This window comes from Heterodontus francisci, chromosome 12 (assembly GCF_036365525.1).
Source record: "Heterodontus francisci isolate sHetFra1 chromosome 12, sHetFra1.hap1, whole genome shotgun sequence".
In the NCBI taxonomy this organism is placed as follows: Eukaryota; Metazoa; Chordata; class Chondrichthyes; order Heterodontiformes; family Heterodontidae; genus Heterodontus; species Heterodontus francisci.
The window spans coordinates 97010136-97032329 of NC_090382.1; the positions used below are offsets into that span (position 1 = coordinate 97010136).

Consider the following 22194-nt stretch of genomic DNA (forward strand, 5'->3'; position numbering starts at 1 on the left):
CTCTTGCAGAGTTAGCACAGGCTCAACAAGCTGAATGGCTTCCTGCAGTGTTGTGCCCATTCGATGAATGCCATTTCTTTGCAAGTTGTGAGGATGACGGTATGGGGGGCCAACAGAAACCGCCTGGAAACTCCGTGAGTCCCACAAAAGAAACTGGGATAGGGAAAGAGACAGAGAAACACAAACTGTGTGGGAAGAGGCAGAGAGAGGGAGAGAATCACAAACTAGGGAGGTCAGAAAGAAACAAACACAAAGGTCAGAGAAGCTAAACTGGGGAGGAAAATAAAGTGGGGAGGTCAAATATTTTATTTAGGTGATATTTAGACAGTCATCTACAGTAAATGCAATAACATTTGCAAATAGTCAGCAAATTTCACGTGATCAAATGTTATGTGATTAAGCCTTGATTTTAAAATTCTCATCTTTGTTTACAAATCCTTCTGTGGCCTTGCCCTCCCTACCTCTAACTTCTTGCAGTTCTGACTTCTTATGCATCCCTGATTTTGAATGTTACAACATTCGCAGCTGTGATTTCAGATGCTTAGGTCCTAAACTCTGGAAATCTCTCCCCCAACATCTCCACCTCTCTCCTCCTTTAAGACACTCCTTAAAACCTTCCTCTTTCGATCAAATTTTTGCTCACCTGTCCTAATATCTCCTTAAGTGGCTCCATGTTAAATTTTGTTTGATAACACTCCTGTGAAGTGCCTTGGGATGTTTTACTATGTTAAAGGTGCTAATACAAATGCAAGTTGTTGTTCCCTGAAAAACACTGATCTGTTAAAGCTGCCCTTTTGAATTTATGGAATTTTAAATTTATGGAATTTCTGTCACCAACCTCATTTAGCATCAGTGTTTGTTTAAAATAATGAGGGAAAAAATCAGGTGTAAATTCCTGTCACATAATGTCAGCTGTGGCTCAGTGGTAGCTCTCTCACCTGTAAGTCAGAAGGTTGTGCTGTAACAATTCTGTTATTCTGTAGATAGTTATCTGAAAAGGAAGAATGTGCAAGGTTACAGGGAGAAGGCGGGGGAATGGCACTAAGTAAATTGCTCATTCCGATAGCTGGTGCAGACACGATGGGCCGAATGGCCTCCTTCTGTTCTGTAACAATTCCGTGATTCAAGTTCTGCTGCAGAGACCTGAGCACTTAATCTAGGCTGACACTCCAATGCAGTCGTGAGGGTGTGCTGCAAGTGGAAGTGCCATCTTTTGGATGATACATTAAAATGAGGTCCCATCTGCTCTCTCAGCTGGACATAAAAGATCCCATGCATTGTTTCAAAAAAGAGCATAGGAATTCTTGCCGATGTCCTGGCCAAAAGTTAATCACTAAAATAACTCCATCACATTGCTGTTTGCCGAACATTGCTGTGTGCAAAATAGCTGCTGTGGTTCCCTAAAATATAACAGTGACTACACGTTAAAGAAAAAGTACTTAATCAGTTATAAAACACTTGGACGTCCTGAAGTCATGAAAGGTACCACATAAATTAAAATGTTTTCTGCTTGTACAAAGATCTGTATGAATTGCTTGAGTTTTAAATTGCTAAAAAGGTCAATCTGAGCACTAAATTGAAACCACGCATTAATCCTACTGCTTCTGCAATCCTTTTTAATATGGCATCCATTTTTGCACTCATGGTGATATTAGAGAAACTTTTCCCATTTCAGGGACATAGTGTCAGTACCAAGGACTGGTCAGGTACAGCATAACCAGACACAGAGTAAAGCTTCCCCCACTGGTCCAACATTCCCAATTTCAACCTTACTACACCAGTGTGCTTCTTCACATTTCCCACACCAGCTGTCCTTTGGGTTCTATACAATTCTCAAGGGAAGTTAGGGGTGGGCAATAAATGCTGGCCTTGCCAGTGACACCCACATTCGATGATTTAAAAAAAAAAGATGGCCAATTACGACTGAATTAGAAAGTTTTCTGTTGTATGCAAATCAGCACTAGGATCTGGATTGGGGCTTTGCAAACTTATTTTGCAGAGCACTTAGTCAGCAGACAAAAAAAGTTTTATCCTATTAGTCTGGGTTAGACTTGAACTCAGATCCCAGAGGTGAAAGGCCAGTATCTAGACCACTCCTACACCACTGAGTTTTCAATAAGATACATTCCAATGATAATTTCACAAGGACAATTGATACTGATTTCTATAATATATGACTATGGTTTATTTTTAAATTTATTAAAGAAATCTCTTCAAGGCCTCAAACTTGACTAATCAATCTAAAAGAACAATATCAGGCATTGAAGCCAAGTGAAACAGTATAGCTGTTTGCAATAATTAAATCCACTTTCAGGTTCATCACTATAGCAGCCCAAGATACTACATTTTAATATAAGGTCCAATTCTTCTGCTGCATTGAACAATGTTAATCCTGTACAGAAGAATGCAGTAAGCATATAAGGATTGTGGTTTTCTGGATTAAAGGCTTGAGTTGAATTGTATAAGGATGGTCAGGGAGTTGCTTCAGGGCACTTGAAGCTTTTATTTTGTAAAAAAAAAATCAAAATGGGAAATCAAGCTTATATCAAGCTGAAATCAAGTGAAGAGAAGACACAGGAATCCGACTTGGATGGAAACCTGCAATATTATCAACTGGAATTCTACGCCTCACGGCAACATGGCATGGCACCGTGCGCACAAGTGAACTATTTAATGTTAAGAATGAAGACAAAGTAACACCACACTTTGATTTTTTTTCATATTCTTTCATCTGTCGATTTCGTAAACAATATATTTTGGTGAATTCCTATTATGTAATCAGTGAAGATCAAAGTTTACAGGCACAACAGCAAAATACTGCAGATGCTGGAACTCAAATAAAACCAAAGATTCTGGAAATATTCAGGTCAGGCAGCAGCTGTGGAGAGAAACACAGAGCTAACATGATGGGTCATTGACCCACAATAAGTTCTGATGAAAAGGTCATCAACCTGAAACATTAACTCTGTTTCTCTCTCCACAGCTGCCTGACCTGCTGAGAAAACCAGAAGATGCTGAAAATAATTTCAGAATTTTCAGACAACTGTTCAGATCAACCTAAACCACAACAAACCAAAATATTGCTCCAAGATTTTACAAAAATGTCCCACTATTAATTCTGCTATGTGCTTCTACAAGTACCATAACCAAGAAACTAACTTCAATATATGAATTCTCATGCAAAATTTTTTTTTTGAAGCAGTAAAATGCATTTTAAAGCTCACACGTCTGTGGCCCAGAATTTGCTGGGGTGGGGTATTTCGTGGCATGTGCCGTTAGCTCCAATTATTTTACCCTTTAGCTCCAATTATTTTTACACCTCAAATTACTGTAAATACAAATCAATAATGACACGGCAGCATGGTAAACTGCAGGATCAACAGTTTATCTCCTTAAAGAAGTTTAAGGATAGTGAAAGAAATGGATGCTACCAGTGGGAGTGGTTGCTCTGGTTGTCTGCCTGCCTGCCTTTCTTTTGCATCCAGGTGGCCACCAGTACACTTGAGGGCTTCCCTGATTAGTAGAGACGGAACTACATTGTCAAGACAGTAGATAATATTCTTACTTAATTTATTAAGTTTCCTTTTTTTAAAGAAAAAGTTCAGCTTTTATTGTTTATGCTATTTAAAAAAGTGGGGACGCTTTTGTTAGATTACTTTTTATTTGGGCTGATGATCTTATTGGTCTAATTAAGAGGAGGGTGAATGACAGAAAAGAAAATAGGATGAATTTGAATCAAATTAGATATAAAAAGAGAAATAAATATTGGATTGAGAGAAAAAAAAGAGACAAAGCATGTGAATTTTTTTAAAATTGAAAAGCCTGTAGGGACAATTTACTATCCGCAGGAGCGAGACTTCAGTTTTAATTGTTCCCTTTCTGAGCCTCCAAGATTGAGTGGCATGTCAGGACTATTAATCACCCCATTTAACAGGGACCTTATAACGCGAGATGGCTGCCCTAACTTCCTGAGTCGGGTTTCATTGTATTTGCAGTACAAATCCAGCAATTCCTTGACACACAAGGGGAGGGTGAGAGCGAGATTCTGTCCAGCAATTTATGGCGATTCACAACTAACGGCATATTTCTTCCTCAACACAAATTCCTGGGTTCTTTACACAGTAATAACGGTGTGCTCCGTGAACTCGCCCGTATTTTTCCAGCAAGCTTTGGGCCATTAAATCCTTCAGGCACTTCAACAGTTTGTCTTCTACACTGCTCTTCTCAAAGTTCAGTAATACTCTGTAGGAACAATTCGGTCACCACGTCATATGTCTTTAAGTCTTCTTTACTTTCCCAAATTTGAGAAATCTGGACCTCCACCACCATAGTTCCCAGAAATGTCAGCTCCACTGAAGTCAAAGCCAGGGTGCTGTGTAGGAGGAAAGGGAGCCCATTATAGCAATTAATTTTATAAACGTTTATGTTTTCCTAATGAGAATATTCTTTAGTTTCCAGTGTTACCTCCAGAAATATCTTACTTTGTCTCAAGGAAAAAGGATTTGCCTGATGAAAAATTCCAGTCCACAGCAGAGATAAAGAATTTCTTAGCTTTGTGGGGGTGGGTAGTGGAGGGTTTCAATAGTTGGAAAGTAAAGCACTATCTCAGCTTTGTGACCTCTAATTTTGCCTCAAATCTCACTTCTCAAAGATTCCACCTCCACACCTCACACCTGATTATCTCCAAAGTACCCTATTTTGTGTCTCAGATGCCTCCTTCTTGTTTCTGAAATACCACATCTGCAGCCAACCATGTGCCTCTGCCTCCCAATTCCCCACACAGTGTCAGCTTAATCTCCCTGTCCCTCTCACACCGCCCATCTCAAATCCTGCCTGTTTTGTTGAAGCAATTGTAACTTCTCCCCTTTTTTCACCTTCTCTTTACTCTCGCCTGACAAGGAGGAGCAGTCAAGTGACCCACTGACAGCTTTGTTTGTGGAGCAATCCTGCTCCCCAACAACAGCAAGTTATACCCTGCCAATTTTTCTTTCCTCTCCAGGCCACTGTCATTTTCGTACAGAAAAGAACATAACATGAGATGACACAGAGAAGAGGATAAAGGTGAACTATCACATATGTCAGTCTGCCTCTGGTATTTCAGTCAAGTGGCCACTCTTCATTTTGAGTGTTGTCACTGTTAGCAGGCTATTGACTGCAAAAGAACATTGCAGCCACCCCAGCAATTTCAAGTTATAATATTGTCAATTTAGTACTGCATCTTACTCCCTAAAAAGTATTATTTCCACTCTTTAGTGCACTTTCAGATCCACTGCAAAATCAAATCATGCTGCATAGATTACTAGGAGACTTTGACAAAAACAATGGGTGTGATTAGTGAAATTCAGAAATTACAAAACAGTTTGTCTGATTATCACAGTCAGTTAAGCTTCAGAAATTGATAATTATTTTCTGAGGCAAGTTTATCTTTTTGACCATCACAAGCTTTTTTAGTTACTGTATTGGGTTACCAACTCGTCTGCTTGATATCTTCTTCTTGTCATATTTCTTTAAGATCTTAGACATTAGAACAGATCCAGGTTCTAATCTTCTGATATAGCCCTTGTTTCTCTCAGTAACCAACCAGGAAGCTTTACTTTATAAGGTGCCATTACTCACCTCCCTTTGGAACCTTTCCAGTGTGAGTTTCTTCTGCATTTCATCTTGTAGCAATGGGTCAGCATTATACTGTCCTTCCAGCAATGAAGACCAGCAATTCCCAGCTTCTCGGTTACTTTTCCTTAGCACAATACACACCTGTTTCTTATCCTCTGCCAGAAAGCAGGTGTTTTATTGGAGGTGGAAAAAAAATAACAATTGAAAATATATATTTTTAAATTACCCTATTTATTTTGTCCTTTAAAATTATTTTGTCTAAAGACAGTAGAGGGATAGCACATGTTCTCATACTGAAACTCTAAAGACAAAAAGAAAGCATAAAGGAAAGCTTCTTGTTTGTGAACTTAACATTTTAGTTTAAGGTTGTTGCCTACCTAGTGTCCAGGTTCCTTCATCAGAGACAGTAGAATCATAGAGTTTACCCTGAAAATTAAGTGAGATTCACTTTAACAATCCAGTGTGCTGCACAAAGTCAAGATTTAATTTGTTAAAAATAACAAGTCCTTAATTTTACATATGGTGTCATATTAGCTCAATGTCAACAATCTTGCTTGAGTCAGAAATTTGTGGGTTCAAAGCCCAAACTGGGACCTAAACACATAACCTACCACTGACAATGCAGCAATCTCCAAATACTGCATTGAAGAGTGCCATCTTTCAGGGGATAACACTTCAAAAAAATTAACTGGCTGTGAAACAGTTCGGGATGTTCAGAGGGCATGGAACACTATATCAACGCAGGATTTTTTCTTTCTTTACATGCGAGTATAATAGCAATCTATACAGTTTGTATGCAAGCACAGTAATAATCTATGTATTACTAGATTCCTTTGTATATGTCTAACCTGTGCAACTAATCATATTCAATCTTTCGCTTTTATGGTTGCCAACTTTTGCCAAGTCTAAAGCAGATAAGAGCTCAGGATCAAACTGGAGTTCCAATGAAAATTTTCATGAACAACTAAAGCTTCTCAACATGAGAGGAGGGAAAAACATAGTATTTTAAAATAAAAACTCAACATCTTGAAATACCTAGCATGCATGTGAGCATCTGCAGAGAAAACATAGGAAATTTGTTTTTTTAGTAATTCAATAGTCTTGATGTCCAATTTAAATATCAGATTGTCAATCTAAAGCCTCGCAGGCGACAACTTTCAAGACCGATTTCCGTATTAAGGTCAGGGAGTTATGATGACATTTATTATCAGGAAAGTGAGAATACAAACCTGTTTAAACTAATGCAAGTGTGTTCATTTAAAAATGAAATGCATCAAGAATTTCAGACCAAAATGAATGAGACTCATTTCTAATGAATGAAACATGAAAGGGAAGGGATATGTTTACCTTCAGCATCTCTGTTCCCTTGACAGATAATGCTATATCTTTATTCCCCAGGCTACATTTGATTTCTTTGGCAGATGTTCCAACTGGAACATGGACATCAATGAAAACTTCTTCCATGGTTTGATACCATTCACCCCAAGGAGTCTTACAGCGCACGGTCCCACTTCTTTCATCAAAATGAACTGACATGACTTGAAAAGTAAAAACACATTAAAAAGTTTTAATGTTGCAAAGATAATTATACTGAACTACAACAAATGCTAAAATAAAAGCAAAATACTGTAGATGCTGGAAATGTGAAATAAAAATGCTAGTTATTGTAATATCACTAAACTATTATATAGAAACTAACCAATGACAGTTAATTAACTAATAATAAACAACCTTTAGAACAGCTGTCGCCTTTTTATTGGATATTTTCAGCATTAAGCACATTCACAACATTGCGATCATTTCTTTATCAGCAGAAATGTAATTAATTCTTCACATTATTGTTAAACTGTACAGTCATTCCTTTTACTATCTATTAACTTCAAAAGTTAAATTTCAACCATGACACATGTACAAACAATGATGGACAGGTAAAGACTCTCTAGTTCATCCAGCCTGTCCCACACCTTGAGCAGGACTTCTCTCCGGGGTTGGGCACAGACAATTTCCAGGTCCCAACCCCACCTTGTGGGAGTGGGTCGGAGGGGGTGGGGGGGGGGGAGGAGAATAGTCACAGACAGCAATTTTCGGGGAGGCGGGCTGCTAATTGCCCGGAGGGCAGGTTGGACGGCCAATTAACAGGTGCGGGATGCAGAACCGATTTAAACGCATCTAAATTGCTGTTTGAAAGAGGAGATGCAGGAACCAGGAAGACAGGAGGAGAGGCAGAGGCCTGGCACCAGGGGCAGGCTGCCTCTTGTTTCTCAGTTGCTGACCTCCAGGCCCTCTTGGAGGCTGTAAGGGAGAGGAGGGAGGTCGGAAAAGGCCACCCAGCCAAACAAAACTCAGTCTGGGTTCCACCAGGGCCACTCAGCTCCTGATCTCATTACAGCCTTGGTTCAAACATGGACAAAAGAGCTGAACTCAAAAGGTGAGGTGAGAGTGACTGCCCTTGACATCAAGGCCGCATTTGATCAAATATAGCATCAAGGAGCCCTAGCAAAGCTGGAGTTAATGGGAATCAGGGGGAAAACCCTCCCCTGGTTCGAGTCATACCTCGTGCAAAGGAAGATGGCAGTGGTTGTTGGAGGTCAATGATTTCAGCTCCAGGACATCGCTACAGGAGTTCCTCAAGGTAGTGTCCTAAGCCCAACCATCTTCAGCTGCTCCATCAAGACCCTCCTTCAATCATAAGGTCAGAAGTGGAGATGTTCACTGATGATTGCACAATGTTCAGCACCATTCGCGACTCCTCAGATACTGAAGCAGTCCATCTAGAAATGCAGCAAGACCTGGACAATATCCAGGCTTCGGCTGATAAGTGGCAAGTAACATTCGTGCCACACAAGTGCCAGGCAATGACCATCTCCAACAAGAGAGAATCTAACCATCTCCCCTGGACATTCAACGGCATTACAATCACAAAATCCCCCAATATCAACATCCTGGGGGTTACCAATGACCAGAAATGGTACTGGAGTAGCCATATAAATACTGTTTCTACAAGAGCAGGTCAGAGGCTAGGAATCCTGCAACAAGTAACTCACCGCCTGACTTCCCAAAGCCTGTCCACTATCTACAAGGCACAAGTCAAGAATGTGATGAAATACTCTCCACTTGCCTGGATGGATGCAGTTCCAACAACACTCAAGAAGCTCGACACCATCCAGGACAAAGCAGCCCGCTTGATTGTTTGTGGATGGGATGTCATTCAGTCCCTCCACCACCAACACACAGTGGCAGCAGTGTGTACCATCTACAAGATGCACTGCAGCAATGCACCAAGGCTCCTTAGACAGCACCTTCCAATTCCGTGACCCCGATCACCGAGAAGGACAAGGGCAGCGGATACATGGGAATACCACCCTCCAAGCCACTCACCATCCTGACTTGGAATGATATCACCATTCCTTCACTGTTGCTGGGTCAAAATCCTGAAACTCCCTTCCTAATAGCACTGTTGGTGTACCTACACCCCAAGGGCTGCAGTGGTTCAAGAAGGCAATTAGGGATGGGCAATAAATGCGGACCTAGCCAGCGACGCCCACAACCTCCGAATTAATAAAAAAAACTGGCACGACTGAGAATGTCAGCAGTAGAAGTGTGGTCCTTAGGAACTGGGTCCAGTACCGTAAAAAGTTCAATGACGTTTTTTGCTCTGGCAAGGTGAGTGCAATGCTGGACTCCGACAACAGGCGTCTGGATATTCAACCTCCAGCAGACATATCAGCTGAGGAGATTGAGGGCGCATGCTGCTCCTGAACATCAGAGTAATATGTGCCCAGGGGTACTCACTGACCTCTCAGCAAGGCTCACAGCCATTGCGCTGTTGCGGATCTGCTGGTACTGATACATACAGCTTTTTATGTCAATGAGCCTCTGGCATTGGTCAGAGAGTACAGCAGTGCCTTATGTCTGTCTCTCCTTTGTCCTTGCAGGAGAAAAGAGCACACAATGCCAGGGAGAGTGTTCTGACTGGAGGAGGAGTGCTCCACCTCCACATTGTGACTGCTATGGAAGAGGGAGCCATGAAGATCACAAAGATAGCTCTGCAGAAGTAAGTTGAGGAAGGAGAGATGGACATTCCTGCTGGAGAGGGTGAAAAGATGTTGCAATCTGCATATGAAGGGGACGGAGTGCAGGCCTCCCCATCCGACAGCATGCCAAAGACTCAGCTGCATTATGTCTCCTACAGGTTCTGACATGGAGGGGTACGCCCCAGTTCTGTCATGTGACCAGGGCCATCGGAAGAAACTGATACAGCAGAGCCAGTACCTTCACTTCCTGCAGGCGCACCCTCCACCAGGGCAGATACACTTATGTCAGTGTGTGCAGCACTTAGATAGGGTGGTACAGGGTGAAGAGCATGGCATTAGTGTGCAGGAGGTGAGAAAGGCAGAGGCAGCAGTGACCATTGCCCTTGGAGGATGAAGAAGACACAGCCATGCTCAATTGGGTAGAGGTACAAGGCCTCGGGAGACACAGGAAAGAAGGCTCTTAGATCAGCAGCAGCAGATGTGTACCAATATGTCAGAGCTCCCTGAGGCAGTGTAGAGTCATGAGCTGAGAATGGAAGAGTGCATCCAGCTCATATGTGCCACCATGGCTCAGGGATTTGACCGCATGAGCTCCTCCATTGAGAGTGATCAACTTCATGGAGAGCAGCAGCACTCAGTGGATGCAAGAGCAGCACACTGACATGCACAGAATACATGCAACACTCTGTGCATTGAACGGTCAACGGCACTGACGGCACCAAGATCTTTGGACTGGATGTCAGTTGCTCCCCAACTGGTGCTCCCCTCCAAGGGCTGAGGCAGTCACCGAGGAGGATGAGGCAGCCATCCCTCATGGGATGCCATCATCTGTAGCCTCCTTGGCCCCTCTGACTGAGGGACCATCTAAGCAACACGGCCCTCTCACGGGAGCTGCCCCTGCATTGTCGCTAGTGCAACAGCCTCTGGAGGTGCCCCCACTGACACTTCAACGAGAATGACCTCTACGTGCAACTCAGCTGCAAGCAGACATAAGCAAGTAGGTTGCCTCCAGCTCATCCGAGGCCACAAAGGGAGCACTGCATAGCAGTAGCCAAAAGTGGAGGCCACCATGTCAGGCAGGGCACTGAGTGGGTCACTGGGATTTGCTTCACTTGTAAATGTGCACTTTGTAACTTTTGGAAGATGCTGTAAATAGTGGCACATGACTCCAGACGTGTGAAATTCCATTCTTTAATGACGAAACGGGAAGAGGGGTTGAAGTAGTGAAGGAAAGCAAAGGTCTTTGAAGGGGGCCAGTGAGACTGCTGGACAGAAGCGCATCCTTCAGCGGTGGCAAGCATGGATCCATTCAAGGCAGCATCTTAAATGGAAGTGTTCTCACAGGCAACTGACAGCAGGTTCCAGAGCATGCCATCCTTCTGGGTTAGAAGGGCTCAGCTGAATTGTGCCTGGATGCTCCCTGACATTGGTGGTATCCCGAAGAGATTCTCGAGTCCTCTGCCTGTCTCCCTGGGCACCTCTCTGCTCTGCACCTTCCTCCGATGAGCTGTGTCATTTCAGGGCCTCAACCTCTTCATGGCCCACAGCTCTCGAGAGACAGTCTTGTTACGAAGAGCTTAGAAAACCACCGCAATGCACGAGACCCTTGCAGGAGGGTACTACAGGACGCCACCTGACTGGTCCAGGCACCATAACTACATCTTCAGAAACCAATGGGCTGTTTGATGGTGGTCCTTGTGAGCAGATGGCTTCAATTGTAGCCTCTGTCCAGGGGGTCACATAAAGGGTTTGTAGCCATCTCTTCAAGAGATAACCCTAGTCCCCAACAATCCATCTGAGTAAAATCATTGGCAGCAGGAATGGCAGCATGAAACTTGTATGCCCGAAACCAGTGCTAATTTTCAAGTGCACCCGCCCACCTCCAAGCCCATCCACATCAGGACCTAAAAATCCTGACCCTTCCATGTAACAATCTATACACTCTCCACGTCACTCAAAACCATTTGACCTTTTGGTAGACGCAAAAAATACCCAGCTAAAATCACAGGCCAAGTTGGAGGGGGTGGTTGTGGAGCGGGGGCAGGGGAGAAAAATCTGCTAAATTCTTCTCTGACCCATCGAGATGATCAGATTTAGTCCAGGAACCAACTCTGGCATTCCATGCAATACCTACCTTTTGTAATATTAATTAATTCACATTACTGAATCTACTAAACTTGAAAATCTTTTCCAATTAGTAAATCCACAAAGCCTTATAATACTCCTCGAGTCCAGATCTGAGACCCTCTCAGTTTGAATCCTCTCTCCTCATGCAACAAAACATTGGCCAGAAGTGGGAAAGATTTTACACCCGTCAGTCTGACGTTGGTGGTGGGTAAATTATTAGAAACAATTCTGAGGGACAGGATAAACTGTCACTTAGAAAGGCACAGATTAATCAGGGATAGTCAGCATGGATTTGTTAAGGGAAAGTCATGTCTTACTAACTTAACTGAATTGTTTGAGGAAGTAACAAGGAGGATTGATGAGGGTAGTGCAGTGGATGTGGTCTGCATAGATTTTAGTCAGGCATTTGACAAGGTCCCACTTGGCAGACTGGTCAGTAAAATAAAAGTCCATGGGATACAGGGGAATGTGGCAGGTTGGATCCAAAATTGGCTCAGCGACAGGAAGCAAAGGGTAATAGTCAATAGATGTTTTTTGTGAATGGAAAGCTGTTTCCAGTGGCGTTCCACAGGACTCAATGTTGGGTCCCTTGCTGTTTCTGGAATATATTAAGGCTGCGTTTGCTGACACCACCACTAAGTGGCGCTGCAATAGCACATGCGCAAATGCAGCCAGTGCCACTAAAACGTCTCAGTCTGCGACGTCAGGCAGCTGCCAGGATTAAAGATGGCGCTGCTCAAATAATCACACTATGGCAACCTAAACACATGGCAGCACACAACGGCCGGAGGGGAGGGAGGAAGCGGGCATGGGAGGGGAGCGGGCGAGACAGCGGTCGGTTGGTGAGGGCAGTGAGCGAGCAGTCCGGGGGGTGGGGGATGGTGAGCGAGCGGGCCAGGTGGGTGAGCGAGCAGGCGGGCGTCAGGGGCAGGCAGTGGGGAGGAGGAGAGCACACCCGCCACCAGCAAGGTCTTCGGCCGTGCTCTCCCCACTTCCCAGACCCCCTCTGCCCCCCACCCCTGCTCTCTCCAGCCCGGATCCCCCCACCATCCGCCCGCGTTACACGATGACATCATCTGCGCATGCGCCAACCCTATATCCCCTCATTATGCGATGACGTCATCTGCGCATGCGCCAACCAGTCCTGGCACTGCGGAACACAGCGCATACGCAGAAGGTAGGAACCAATCTGCGCATGTGCACAGTCAGATGACGTAAACTGCCAGCCACATTGTCAGTAATCACTTTGATATATTAATGACTTGGACTTAAATGTGGAAGTTATGATTGGGAAATTTGCTGATTGTGAGTTGATAGTAAGGAGGATGGTCGCAGACTCCAGAATGATATCAAGGCTTTGGTTGAGTGGGCGGAAAAGTAGCAAAAGCAATTCAATTCTGACAAGTTTGACGTAATACACTTCGGGAGGGCAAATAAAGCGAGCGAATATACAATAATCAGGAGGATATTGAGAGGAGTAAAAGAAGTGAGACACCTTGGAGTGCATGTCCATAAGTCCCGAAAGGTGGCAGGACATTACAGGAAAGACATGGTTGCTCTGGCGAGAGTGCAGAGGAGATTTACAAGAATGTTGCCAGGGCTTGAAAGTTGCAGTTATTAGGAAAGATTGGATAGGCTCGTGTTGTTTTCCCGAGAACAGAGGAGGCTGAGGGGTGACTTAATTGAGGTGTACAAAATTATGAGGGGGGCTAGATAGGGTAGATCGGAAGGACCTGTTTCCCCTAGCGCAGAGGTCAATTACCAGGGAACATGGATTTAAGATGATTGGTAGAAGGACTAGAGGGGACATGAGGAAAAACTTCTTCATCCAGAGGGTGGTGGGTGTCTGTAATTCACTGCCAGGAACGATGATGGAGGCAGAAACCCTCACTCTTTTAAAACATACCTGGACATGCACCTGCAGTGCTGTAACCTGTAAGGCTATGGACCAGGTGTTGGAAGGTGGAATTAGATTGGGCAGCTAGTTTTTTTCGGCCGGCAAGGACACGACGAGCTGAAAGGCCTCCTTTCTGTGCTATAATTTTTCCATGGACACTATCGTGAAACTTTATACACACACACTCGCTCAGAACAAACATCGTCCACGAAAGCCGCGATGAACGCTGGTGATAATATCCATTAGCAATAACTATTTAAATTTCTGATCTGTATTTGTGAAGTGACAACACCTTACCGTCCAGCTTGAAGAAGCCGAGTTGGGGAGGGGGGATGATAATGACGTCTTGATGTCACATCCAATGAATGAATAAAAAAAGGTTCATGGTGACGAGGTGTTCGCCTTGTGTTCTGGGAGTTGTAGGCGGGACACGGGAACCGATCTGGGTGGTGACGGGTTAAACGGAAGAAAGGAAAACTACATCTCCCAGACTGCCGCTCTGCGCAGGCGCATTCGGCAGCAGCTCCTCTCCTCCCCTCCCCCTTTCGGTCGGAGCCGGTTGGGAAAAGCTGTCAGCGGCTCGGTCGCAGCAGGGAGACAGTCAGCCATCCATCCATCTCGTCCTCGGTTAACAATGTCGGTGAGTTTAAATCGTTCGAAGTCGCAATTCCCACTTTTTGTATTTTGTTGCATGAATTAATAGAAGCTATCTTGCATGGAGGCTGGAGCATGAGGGAGCTGTGTCGGCGAGTGGCTGGTGTTCAGAGTGAAAGGCCCCGGGCCCGGCTCTCACACTGTGATGTCTGACAGGCCATGCACAGCCGGTGGGGAGTGCACTGAAATGTCACCAGTATCTTTTTCTTAGGTAGTCTTTTGGAACCGAGGATCACTTGCTTCCGCTCCATTTCAGTACCTTCTAACATGGCTAACGAGTCCGATGCTCGAACCGCAGACTCTACCCCATAGGAAGAGCATCACAACATAGGATTAGATTAGCGTTGATAATCTACCTGCCACTTTCCCGTGCCATTCCCATCTCTCTTGATGTCATTAATACCCAAATATCCAAGGATTGAGCTTCCACAGCCCTCTGGGGTAGAGAATTCCTTTGAGTGAAGAAATTCTTTCTCACCTCAGTCTTAAATGGCCTGTCCTTATTCTGAGACTATGTTCCCTGGTTCTAGACTCACCAGACAGGGGAAACATCCTATCTGTATCCATCCTGTCACACCTTGTAAGAATTTTGTAAATTTCAATGAGATCACCTCTCATTCTTCGAAATACTGAAGAATAGAGGCCCAGTTTCCTCAATCTCTCCTCTTAAAACAGTCACGCCATCCCAGGGATTAGTCTGGTGAACCTCCGTTGCACTCCCTCTATGGCCAGTATATCCTTTCATAGACGAATAGACCAAAACTGTACACAGTACTCCAGGTGGGGTCTCACCAAGGCTGTATACAATTGCAATACGTTCTTTACTCCTATACTCAAAACCCTTTGTGATGAAGGCCAACATACCATTTGCCTTCCTAATTGTTTGCTGCATCTGCATGCTAGCTCTTAATGACTAATGAACAAGGACACCCAGGTCCCTTTGGACATCAACACTTCCCAACCTCTCACCATTTAAGAAATACTGTCTTTCTGTTTTTCAACTAAAGTGGATCACTTCACACTTATTCACATTATATTCCATCTGCCATGTTCTTGCCCATTCACGTAGCCTGTCCAAGTCCCCTTGAAGCCACCTTGCATCCTCCTCACAACTTACATTCCCACCAAGGTTTGTGTCATCAGCAAATTTGGAAATATTACATTTGGTCCCCACATCCAAATCAATTATATAGATTCTGAACAGCTGTGGTCCCCGCACTGATCCTTGCAGTACCCCACTAGTAACAGCCTGCCATCCTGAGAATGACCCATTTATTCCTACTGTCTGTTTTCTGTCTGTTAATCAATTCTCAATTCATACCAGTATATTCCCCCCAATCCCATGTGCTCTAATTTTGTTTACGAACCTCCCTTGTGGGACCTGGTCAAAAGCCTTCTGAAAATACAAATACACTACATCCACTGGTTCTCCTTAATCTATGCTACAAGTAACATCCTCAAAAAAAACTCCAACAGGTTAGGCAAACATGATTTCCTTTCATAAATCCATGTTGACTCTGCCCAATCATATCATTATTTTCTGTCTATTTCTCACGTCCTTTATAATAGGTTCTAGTATTTTTGCTACTACTAACATCAAACTGTAGTTCCCCGTTTTTTTAAATAGTGGGGTTACATTTGCTACTTTCCAGTCTGCAGGAAGCTTTCCAGAATCTATAGAATTTTGAAAAATAACCACCATCCACTATCTCTATAGCCACCTTCTTCAACACTCTGGGATGTAGCTCATCTGGTCCAAGGGATTTATCAATCATCAATCCAGTTAATTTTTTGAGTACTACCTCTTTATTAATAATTTCTTTCAGTTCCTCATTTTCACAAGTCCTTTGGTTTCCTAGTATTTTTGGAAGGTTTTCTATATCTTCCTCCGTAATTGTTTAGTTTCTCTGTCATTTCCCAGTTCTCCATTATAAATTCTCCTGTCTTCGCCAGTAATGGACCCACATTTATACTTGCTAATCTACTCCTTTTCACATACCTACAGAAGCTTTTACAGTCTGTTTTTATGGTTTTTGCTCGTTTACATTCATATTCTATTCTTCCTTTCTTTATCAGTTTCTTGATCATCCTTTGCTGGATTCTAAATTGTTCCCAATCCTCAGGCAAGCCACTTTTTCTGATTACCTTATAAGCCACTTCCTTTGATCTAATACAATCTTTCACTTCTTTTCTTAGCCATGGTTGATTCATCGTTCCTGTTGGGTTTTTGTGACTTAGAAGAATGTATATTTGTTGTAGACCATGGAATACTTCTTTAAATACTAGCCATTGCCTATCTACTGTCAAATCTTTCAGTGTATTTTCCCAATCCACCACAGCCAACTTGCCCCTCATACCTTCTTGTTTTCTTTGTTCAGATTTAAGACCCTTGTTTCAGAATGAACAATATCACTTTCAAACTTAGTGTAAAATTCTATCATATTTGGTCACTATTTCCCCGAGGCTGCTTTACAGCAAGGTTATTAATTAGCCCTTTCTCATTAAGTAATACTAAATCTAAAATAGCCCGATCCCTAGTTGGTTCTTCAAGGTACTGCTTCAGAAACCCATCTTGCACACACTCCAGGAATTCGTCTTCCACAGCATGTGGGGCAGGTGGTGTTTAAAGAGTTGGATAGGCGAGTTACTTGGGAGGTGGTCTGTGTACTCATTCTGTTCCCTAGACTTCGCTTCCGCGTGTTCCCGTCACCAGGTGCTTGGAACCTTCCTGAATACATCTTCACTTTGAGCAGTCGAGGGAGAGGGACTTTCATGAGTCGGTAGATATGTTGGATTTCTTCAGGGATGCCTTGAGAACGTCCCTAAAGCATTTCCTGTGTCCTCTTGGGAGTCTTTTGCCATGGCGAAGCTCAGAGTAGAGTAGAGCTCACAGTGTCTCAGCCGTGGCTCAGTTGGTAGCATTCTTGCCTCCGAATCACAAGGCTCCGTGTTCAAGTCCTACTCCAGAGACTTGAGCACAAAAATCTAGGCTGACCGTCCAGTGCAGTAATGAGGGAGCGCTGCACGGTTGGAAGTGCCGTCTCTCAGATTAGAGGTTAAACCAAGGCACCATCTATGTTCTCAGGTTGATGTGAAAGATTCTATGGCACTACTTTGAGGAAGAGCTGGTGAGTTATCCCTGGTTTCCTGGCCAATATTTATTCCTCAAGCAGCATCACAAAGACAGATTATCTGGTCATTATCACATTGCTATTTGTGGGAGCTTGCTGTGTGCAATTTGGCTGCTGCGCTTCCTGCATTGCAACTGTAACTACACTTCAGAAGTACTTCCTTGACTATAGAACACTTTCGGATTCCTGAGGTCGTGAAAAGTGCTATATAAATGCAAGTCTTTCTTGTTACACAGTTGGGGAAGGATCTGAGTTTGAATTACATTGGGGCTGCTGTATCTCCTGGTAACCAACTTGAATGTGCTAGGAACAGAGGGCTGACTCCCAATATTCCCCTCTTTTTTTATATATATATAAGAAAGGTAATACGTGTTTTATTGTTTTTGCTGTCATTTGTTATCTTGGGAATGCCATCTTAATGCACAATGTTGCAGGTTCAATGAATAGTCCAGGACTTGAGCATGTACTCAAAGTTGATACTTCAGTGTAGAATTGATGGAGTGTTGCATTTGTTCATGGTGTTGTTCCTTGGGTGTGATGCTACACATTTGAACAGTAAAGATCCGATGGCACTATTTGCAGAATAGCAGGGGAGTTTTCTCTGTGTCCTGGCCAACATTTCTCTTCACCACCACCCAAAGTAGATTAATAAGTCATAAATAATAAGTAATTGTCTTTTGTCTCCCAATGGCTGTGGTGTTTGCCTGTCTGACTGTATTTTAAACCAATCTCTAGTAAGTGAAGGATACAAATTCTTTTTCCAAATATAGTAGCCCTCTTTTGCATAGTGTGTTGCGCCTTGTTATAATAGCTTTATTGCTAAATCACATTTGTTTACAAAGAGTCCCATAGTTATCACTTTTCATGTCTTTGCTTTACCAAGACATTGTAGATCGCACACTTTTCTGTTTTAGTTCATAACTAAATTCAAAAGTTGTTATATTCTGATTTATTATCTATAAAATATATTCTTTTTTTGACAGCAGGGAGGCTAAACAATGCCATCACTTCCAAAATCTACTGAGCTGGACTTGCTGAAAGTGAAATTGCTCAACAATAACAATAACTTGCACCTATAATGTTGTAAAACAGCCTAAGGCGCTTCACATGAGTGTTATCAAACAGAAACACTAAGTCACATAAGGAGATATTAGAGCAGATGACCAAAAGCTTGGTCAGAGGTAGGTTTTGAGGGGCATCTTAAAGGAGGAGAGTGAGATAGAGAGGTTTAGGGAGGGACTTCCAGAGCTTAAAGTCCAAGCAGCTGAAGGCACAGCTGCCAATGTTGAGGCGATTAAGATCGGGGATGCCTTAGAGGCCAAGATTGAAGGAGTACAGATATCTCAGAGGGTTATGGGGCTGGAGGGGATCAGAGAAAGGGAGGGGCGAGGCCATGGAGGGATTTGAAAACAAGGATGAGAATTTTAAAATCAAGGCGTTGCTTAACCGGGATCTAATATAGATCAGTGAATATATGGGTAATGGATGAACAACACTTGGTGCGAGTTAGGACACAGGCAGCAGAGGTTTGGATGACCTCAAGTTTACGGAAGATAGAAGGTGGGAGGCTGGTAGTTGGAATAGTCAAGTCTAGAGGTAACAAAGGCATAGTTGGTCAGGTTATTATGATGGTGTTCAACAAATAAAGACTTGGATTTATATGTTTTATCTTGTCTCAAATGTTTTATTATGTAACACATACAATAAATTATTTTGAAGTGCACTGACTAATATGTAGTCAAACAGTAACAAATTAAGTGTTAAAGTGCTACTGTTAAGTGTGTGTTACTTTAATTTGGTATTAACGTTATCACTGTGGAATAATTCTGTAGCAGGCCTTAAGAATGAGCTGTGGTGATGAGCTGGAAAGCGAGAATAGACAGAGAAAGTGGTAAACACAAGGTGGGGAGAGACAAAATAAAAATCTATGAACGCATGCTGCTATATCTCCCAAGGGAATTGGCTCCAAGGTAGTTTTATATTGTGAAATTTTCTCCTGTGCAGAAATTTAAATGAAAGAGTTTGCATTTATGTGGTACTTTTCACAATCTCAAGACATCCCAAAGCTCTCCACAACCAACAATGTCATTTTGAAGTGTGATTACTATTGTAATGTGGATTAATGGAACAGCCAAATTTGCATGCGGCAAGGTCCAACAAACACAGTAATGAGATAAATGACCACATAACCTCTTGTTGGCATTGGTTGAGGGATAGATGTGACCAAGACACCAGGAGAGCCTTCTTACTCATCTACGACTATAGTGCTATAGGATCTTATATGTCCACCATACAGGACAGGGCCTTGGTTTAAAGTCTCATGAAAGATGGCATCAACAGCAGTGCAGCAGCACCCCCTTCCTACTGCCCTGAAGTGTCAGCTTGGATTATATGCTGAAGTCTCTGGAGTAGGTCCTGAACCCAAAACCTTCTGATTCAAAGGTGGCAGTGCTACTACTGAAGCAAGGCTGATACTATCTGAAATAAAAACCAAGAAATGCTGGAACCACTCAGCAGGTCTGGCAGCATCTGTGAAAAGAGAAGCAGAGTTAACGTTTCGGGTCAGTGACCCTGACCCGAAACGTTAACTCTGCTTCTCTTTTCACAGATGCTGCCAGACCTGCTGAGTGGTTCCAGCATTTCTTGTTTTTATTTCAGATTTCCAGCATCTGCAGTATTTTGCTTTTATTCTGATACTATCTAACTCAGTTATTCACTGAGCCATGGCTGTCAGGCCATGGAATAGGCAATGAGAAATCTTGTATATCAATAATTTGGAAAGAGCTAATATTTACTTTTTTAAAAAACAAATTTCATCTCTATAGGAACGCAAGGGAACAGCTAAGGTTGATTATCTGAAGAGGATTGAAAAGGACATCCAGAAAAAATGGGAAGAAAATAAATTGTTTGAGATAGATGCTGTCAAGCCAGGGAGTGCAGAGAGTGGGTAAGTTAATGCTGATGTAGATAGGTTGTTTGGCTTCATGCATTCATAGCTAGTACATTCAGCTAGGTTTGATGCCTTTTTGATTTTAGATTAAGGCATATTTTTTGAGAAAGTATTAACAGGTTTATTCAGTGTGGATCACATTCCTAATTATCATTTCTAAAGGATTTAACAATACAGATGATTGATTAATTCAGATGTCTTTTTTAATGCATTCTTGTGATATGGGCTTCACAGCTAAGACTGGCATTTATTGCCAATCCCCAGTTGGCCTGAGAAGAAGATGGTGGACCTTCTTGAATCATTGCAGTCTGTCTGGTGAAGGTGCTCTAACAATGCTTTAGGGGAGGGAGTTCCAGGAATTTGACTGAGAAAATATGACGGTGATATATGTCCAATTTAGGATGGTGAGAGATTGGGTGTGGAACCCATAAGTGCTGGTGTTCCCATGCACCTGCTATCATTGTCCTTCTAGGTGATGGCAGTCGTGGGTTCGGGAGATGCTACCGTAGAATCCTTGGCAAGTTGTTGTTGTGCATCCTGTTGATGGTACACACTGCAGCTATAGCACATGGTGAAGTGGGTGGAGGCTTAGGCTAATGCATGAAGCGCTGATCAAGCAAATTGCTTTTGCATGGTGGTGTTGAACTACTTAATTGTTGTTGCAACTGCACCTATCCAGGCAAGAAGAGAGTATTCCATCTGACTTGGACTTTGTAGTTGGTGGAGAGGCTTTAAGGAATTAGGAGAACCACATGCCACAGAATATCCAACCTCCAACTTAATTTAATAGCCACAGCATTTATGTGACTGGTCCAGTTGAACTTCTAGTTATTGGCGACCCCAGGATGTTGATGGTGCAGAATTGGCATTGGTAATGCCATTGATGCTATCATGGGGAGCTGTTTAGGCTCTGTCTGATACAAAAGCTGGAGTTTAACATGTGAACAGGCTCAACAAGTTGCAACTTCCACTTCCCCTCGTTTTTCAGGTATCATGTGTACATCAAAAATGTGCGAGGCTCATTGTTGTTACTTAAGACTCTCGCTAATCAGGAGGGAGCTGAGGCTGGCTGAGTTAGTATTGTGCAAACAGACTTAATCAAAAAATTTCACAACAGTACCCATTAGAGGTGTGACGTATTCTTGTTTTAAAAACACATACAACTAGCATTCTCTATTCTGTGAAAACATCCAGATTGTGTGACACTGCATTACCACCTGATGAGCATACTATTGAATCTCTTGTATAATGCAGAAGCACTGTAGCCAGAATGTTTTATTTTGTGTTCGTGAATTAAATGCTGGAAAGGTTATTAGCTGTGCTGTATAACAAAGTGCATTCTTCCCATGTTGTTATTTCCAACTCACTGCAACATATCCCACACATGATGTAACAGCATGATTTCTCCAGCATCATTCATTGGAAAGGTTGGCTGAGCATTTTGTTTGAGAAAACATCTGACATTTAAATCTTAATGACTTTACCTAGCCGAATGATGCCAGATGGACACAATATTTTCACAGGAAGAACTAAAAAAGAATCAGTAAGCAAGTCTTTAAAAAATTTATTCTTGGGATGTAAGTGTCGCTGGAAAGCCTAGCATTTATTGCCCATCCCTAATTGCTCTTGAACAGAGTGGCTTGCTAGGCCATTTCAGAGGGCATTTAAGAGTCAACTGCATTGCTGTGGGTCTGGAGTCACATAAAGACCAGACCAGGTAAAGATGGCAGATTTCCTCCCCTGAAGGACATTAGTGAACAAGATGGGTTTTTACAACAATCTGGTAGT

The 22194-nt window shown here is 42.9% G+C and overlaps 2 protein-coding genes across 6 annotated transcripts in view; one reads left to right on the forward strand and one right to left on the reverse strand.

Moving 5' to 3' along the window:
- Positions 1–271: 271 nt before the first annotated feature.
- nudcd2 (NudC domain containing 2) lies at positions 272–14033 on the reverse strand. 3 transcript variants are annotated; one of them, XM_068043895.1, is made up of 5 exons: positions 13681–13937; positions 6961–7151; positions 5991–6039; positions 5617–5768; positions 272–991 (listed from the first exon to the last, which is right to left on the reverse strand). In XM_068043895.1, the coding sequence occupies exons 1-5, from the start codon at positions 13871–13873 to the stop codon at positions 935–937; spliced, it is 642 nt and encodes a 213-aa protein (XP_067899996.1). In that variant the 5' UTR covers positions 13874–13937; the 3' UTR covers positions 272–934. The 3 variants fall into 3 exon arrangements, with proteins under 3 accessions (XP_067899996.1, XP_067899997.1, XP_067899995.1); XM_068043896.1 differs by lacking the exons at positions 272–991; positions 13681–13937 and adding exons at positions 998–4372; positions 13969–14033; XM_068043894.1 differs by lacking the exon at positions 272–991 and adding an exon at positions 998–4372 and having other exon boundaries at positions 13681–13927.
- Positions 14034–14197: 164 nt separating this feature from the next.
- Positions 14198–22194, forward strand: part of lars1b (leucyl-tRNA synthetase 1b) — a 76924-nt gene continuing 68927 nt past the window's right edge. For 2 of the 3 annotated variants that reach the window (XM_068043901.1, XM_068043902.1), the window contains exons 1-2: positions 14198–14311; positions 20282–20403. In XM_068043901.1, the coding sequence (XP_067900002.1) occupies positions 14306–14311; positions 20282–20403 (128 nt within the window). In that variant the 5' untranslated portion in view covers positions 14198–14305. The remainder of the gene's footprint in view (positions 14312–20281; positions 20404–22194) is intronic. The other variant, XM_068043903.1, reaches the window with a different exon arrangement.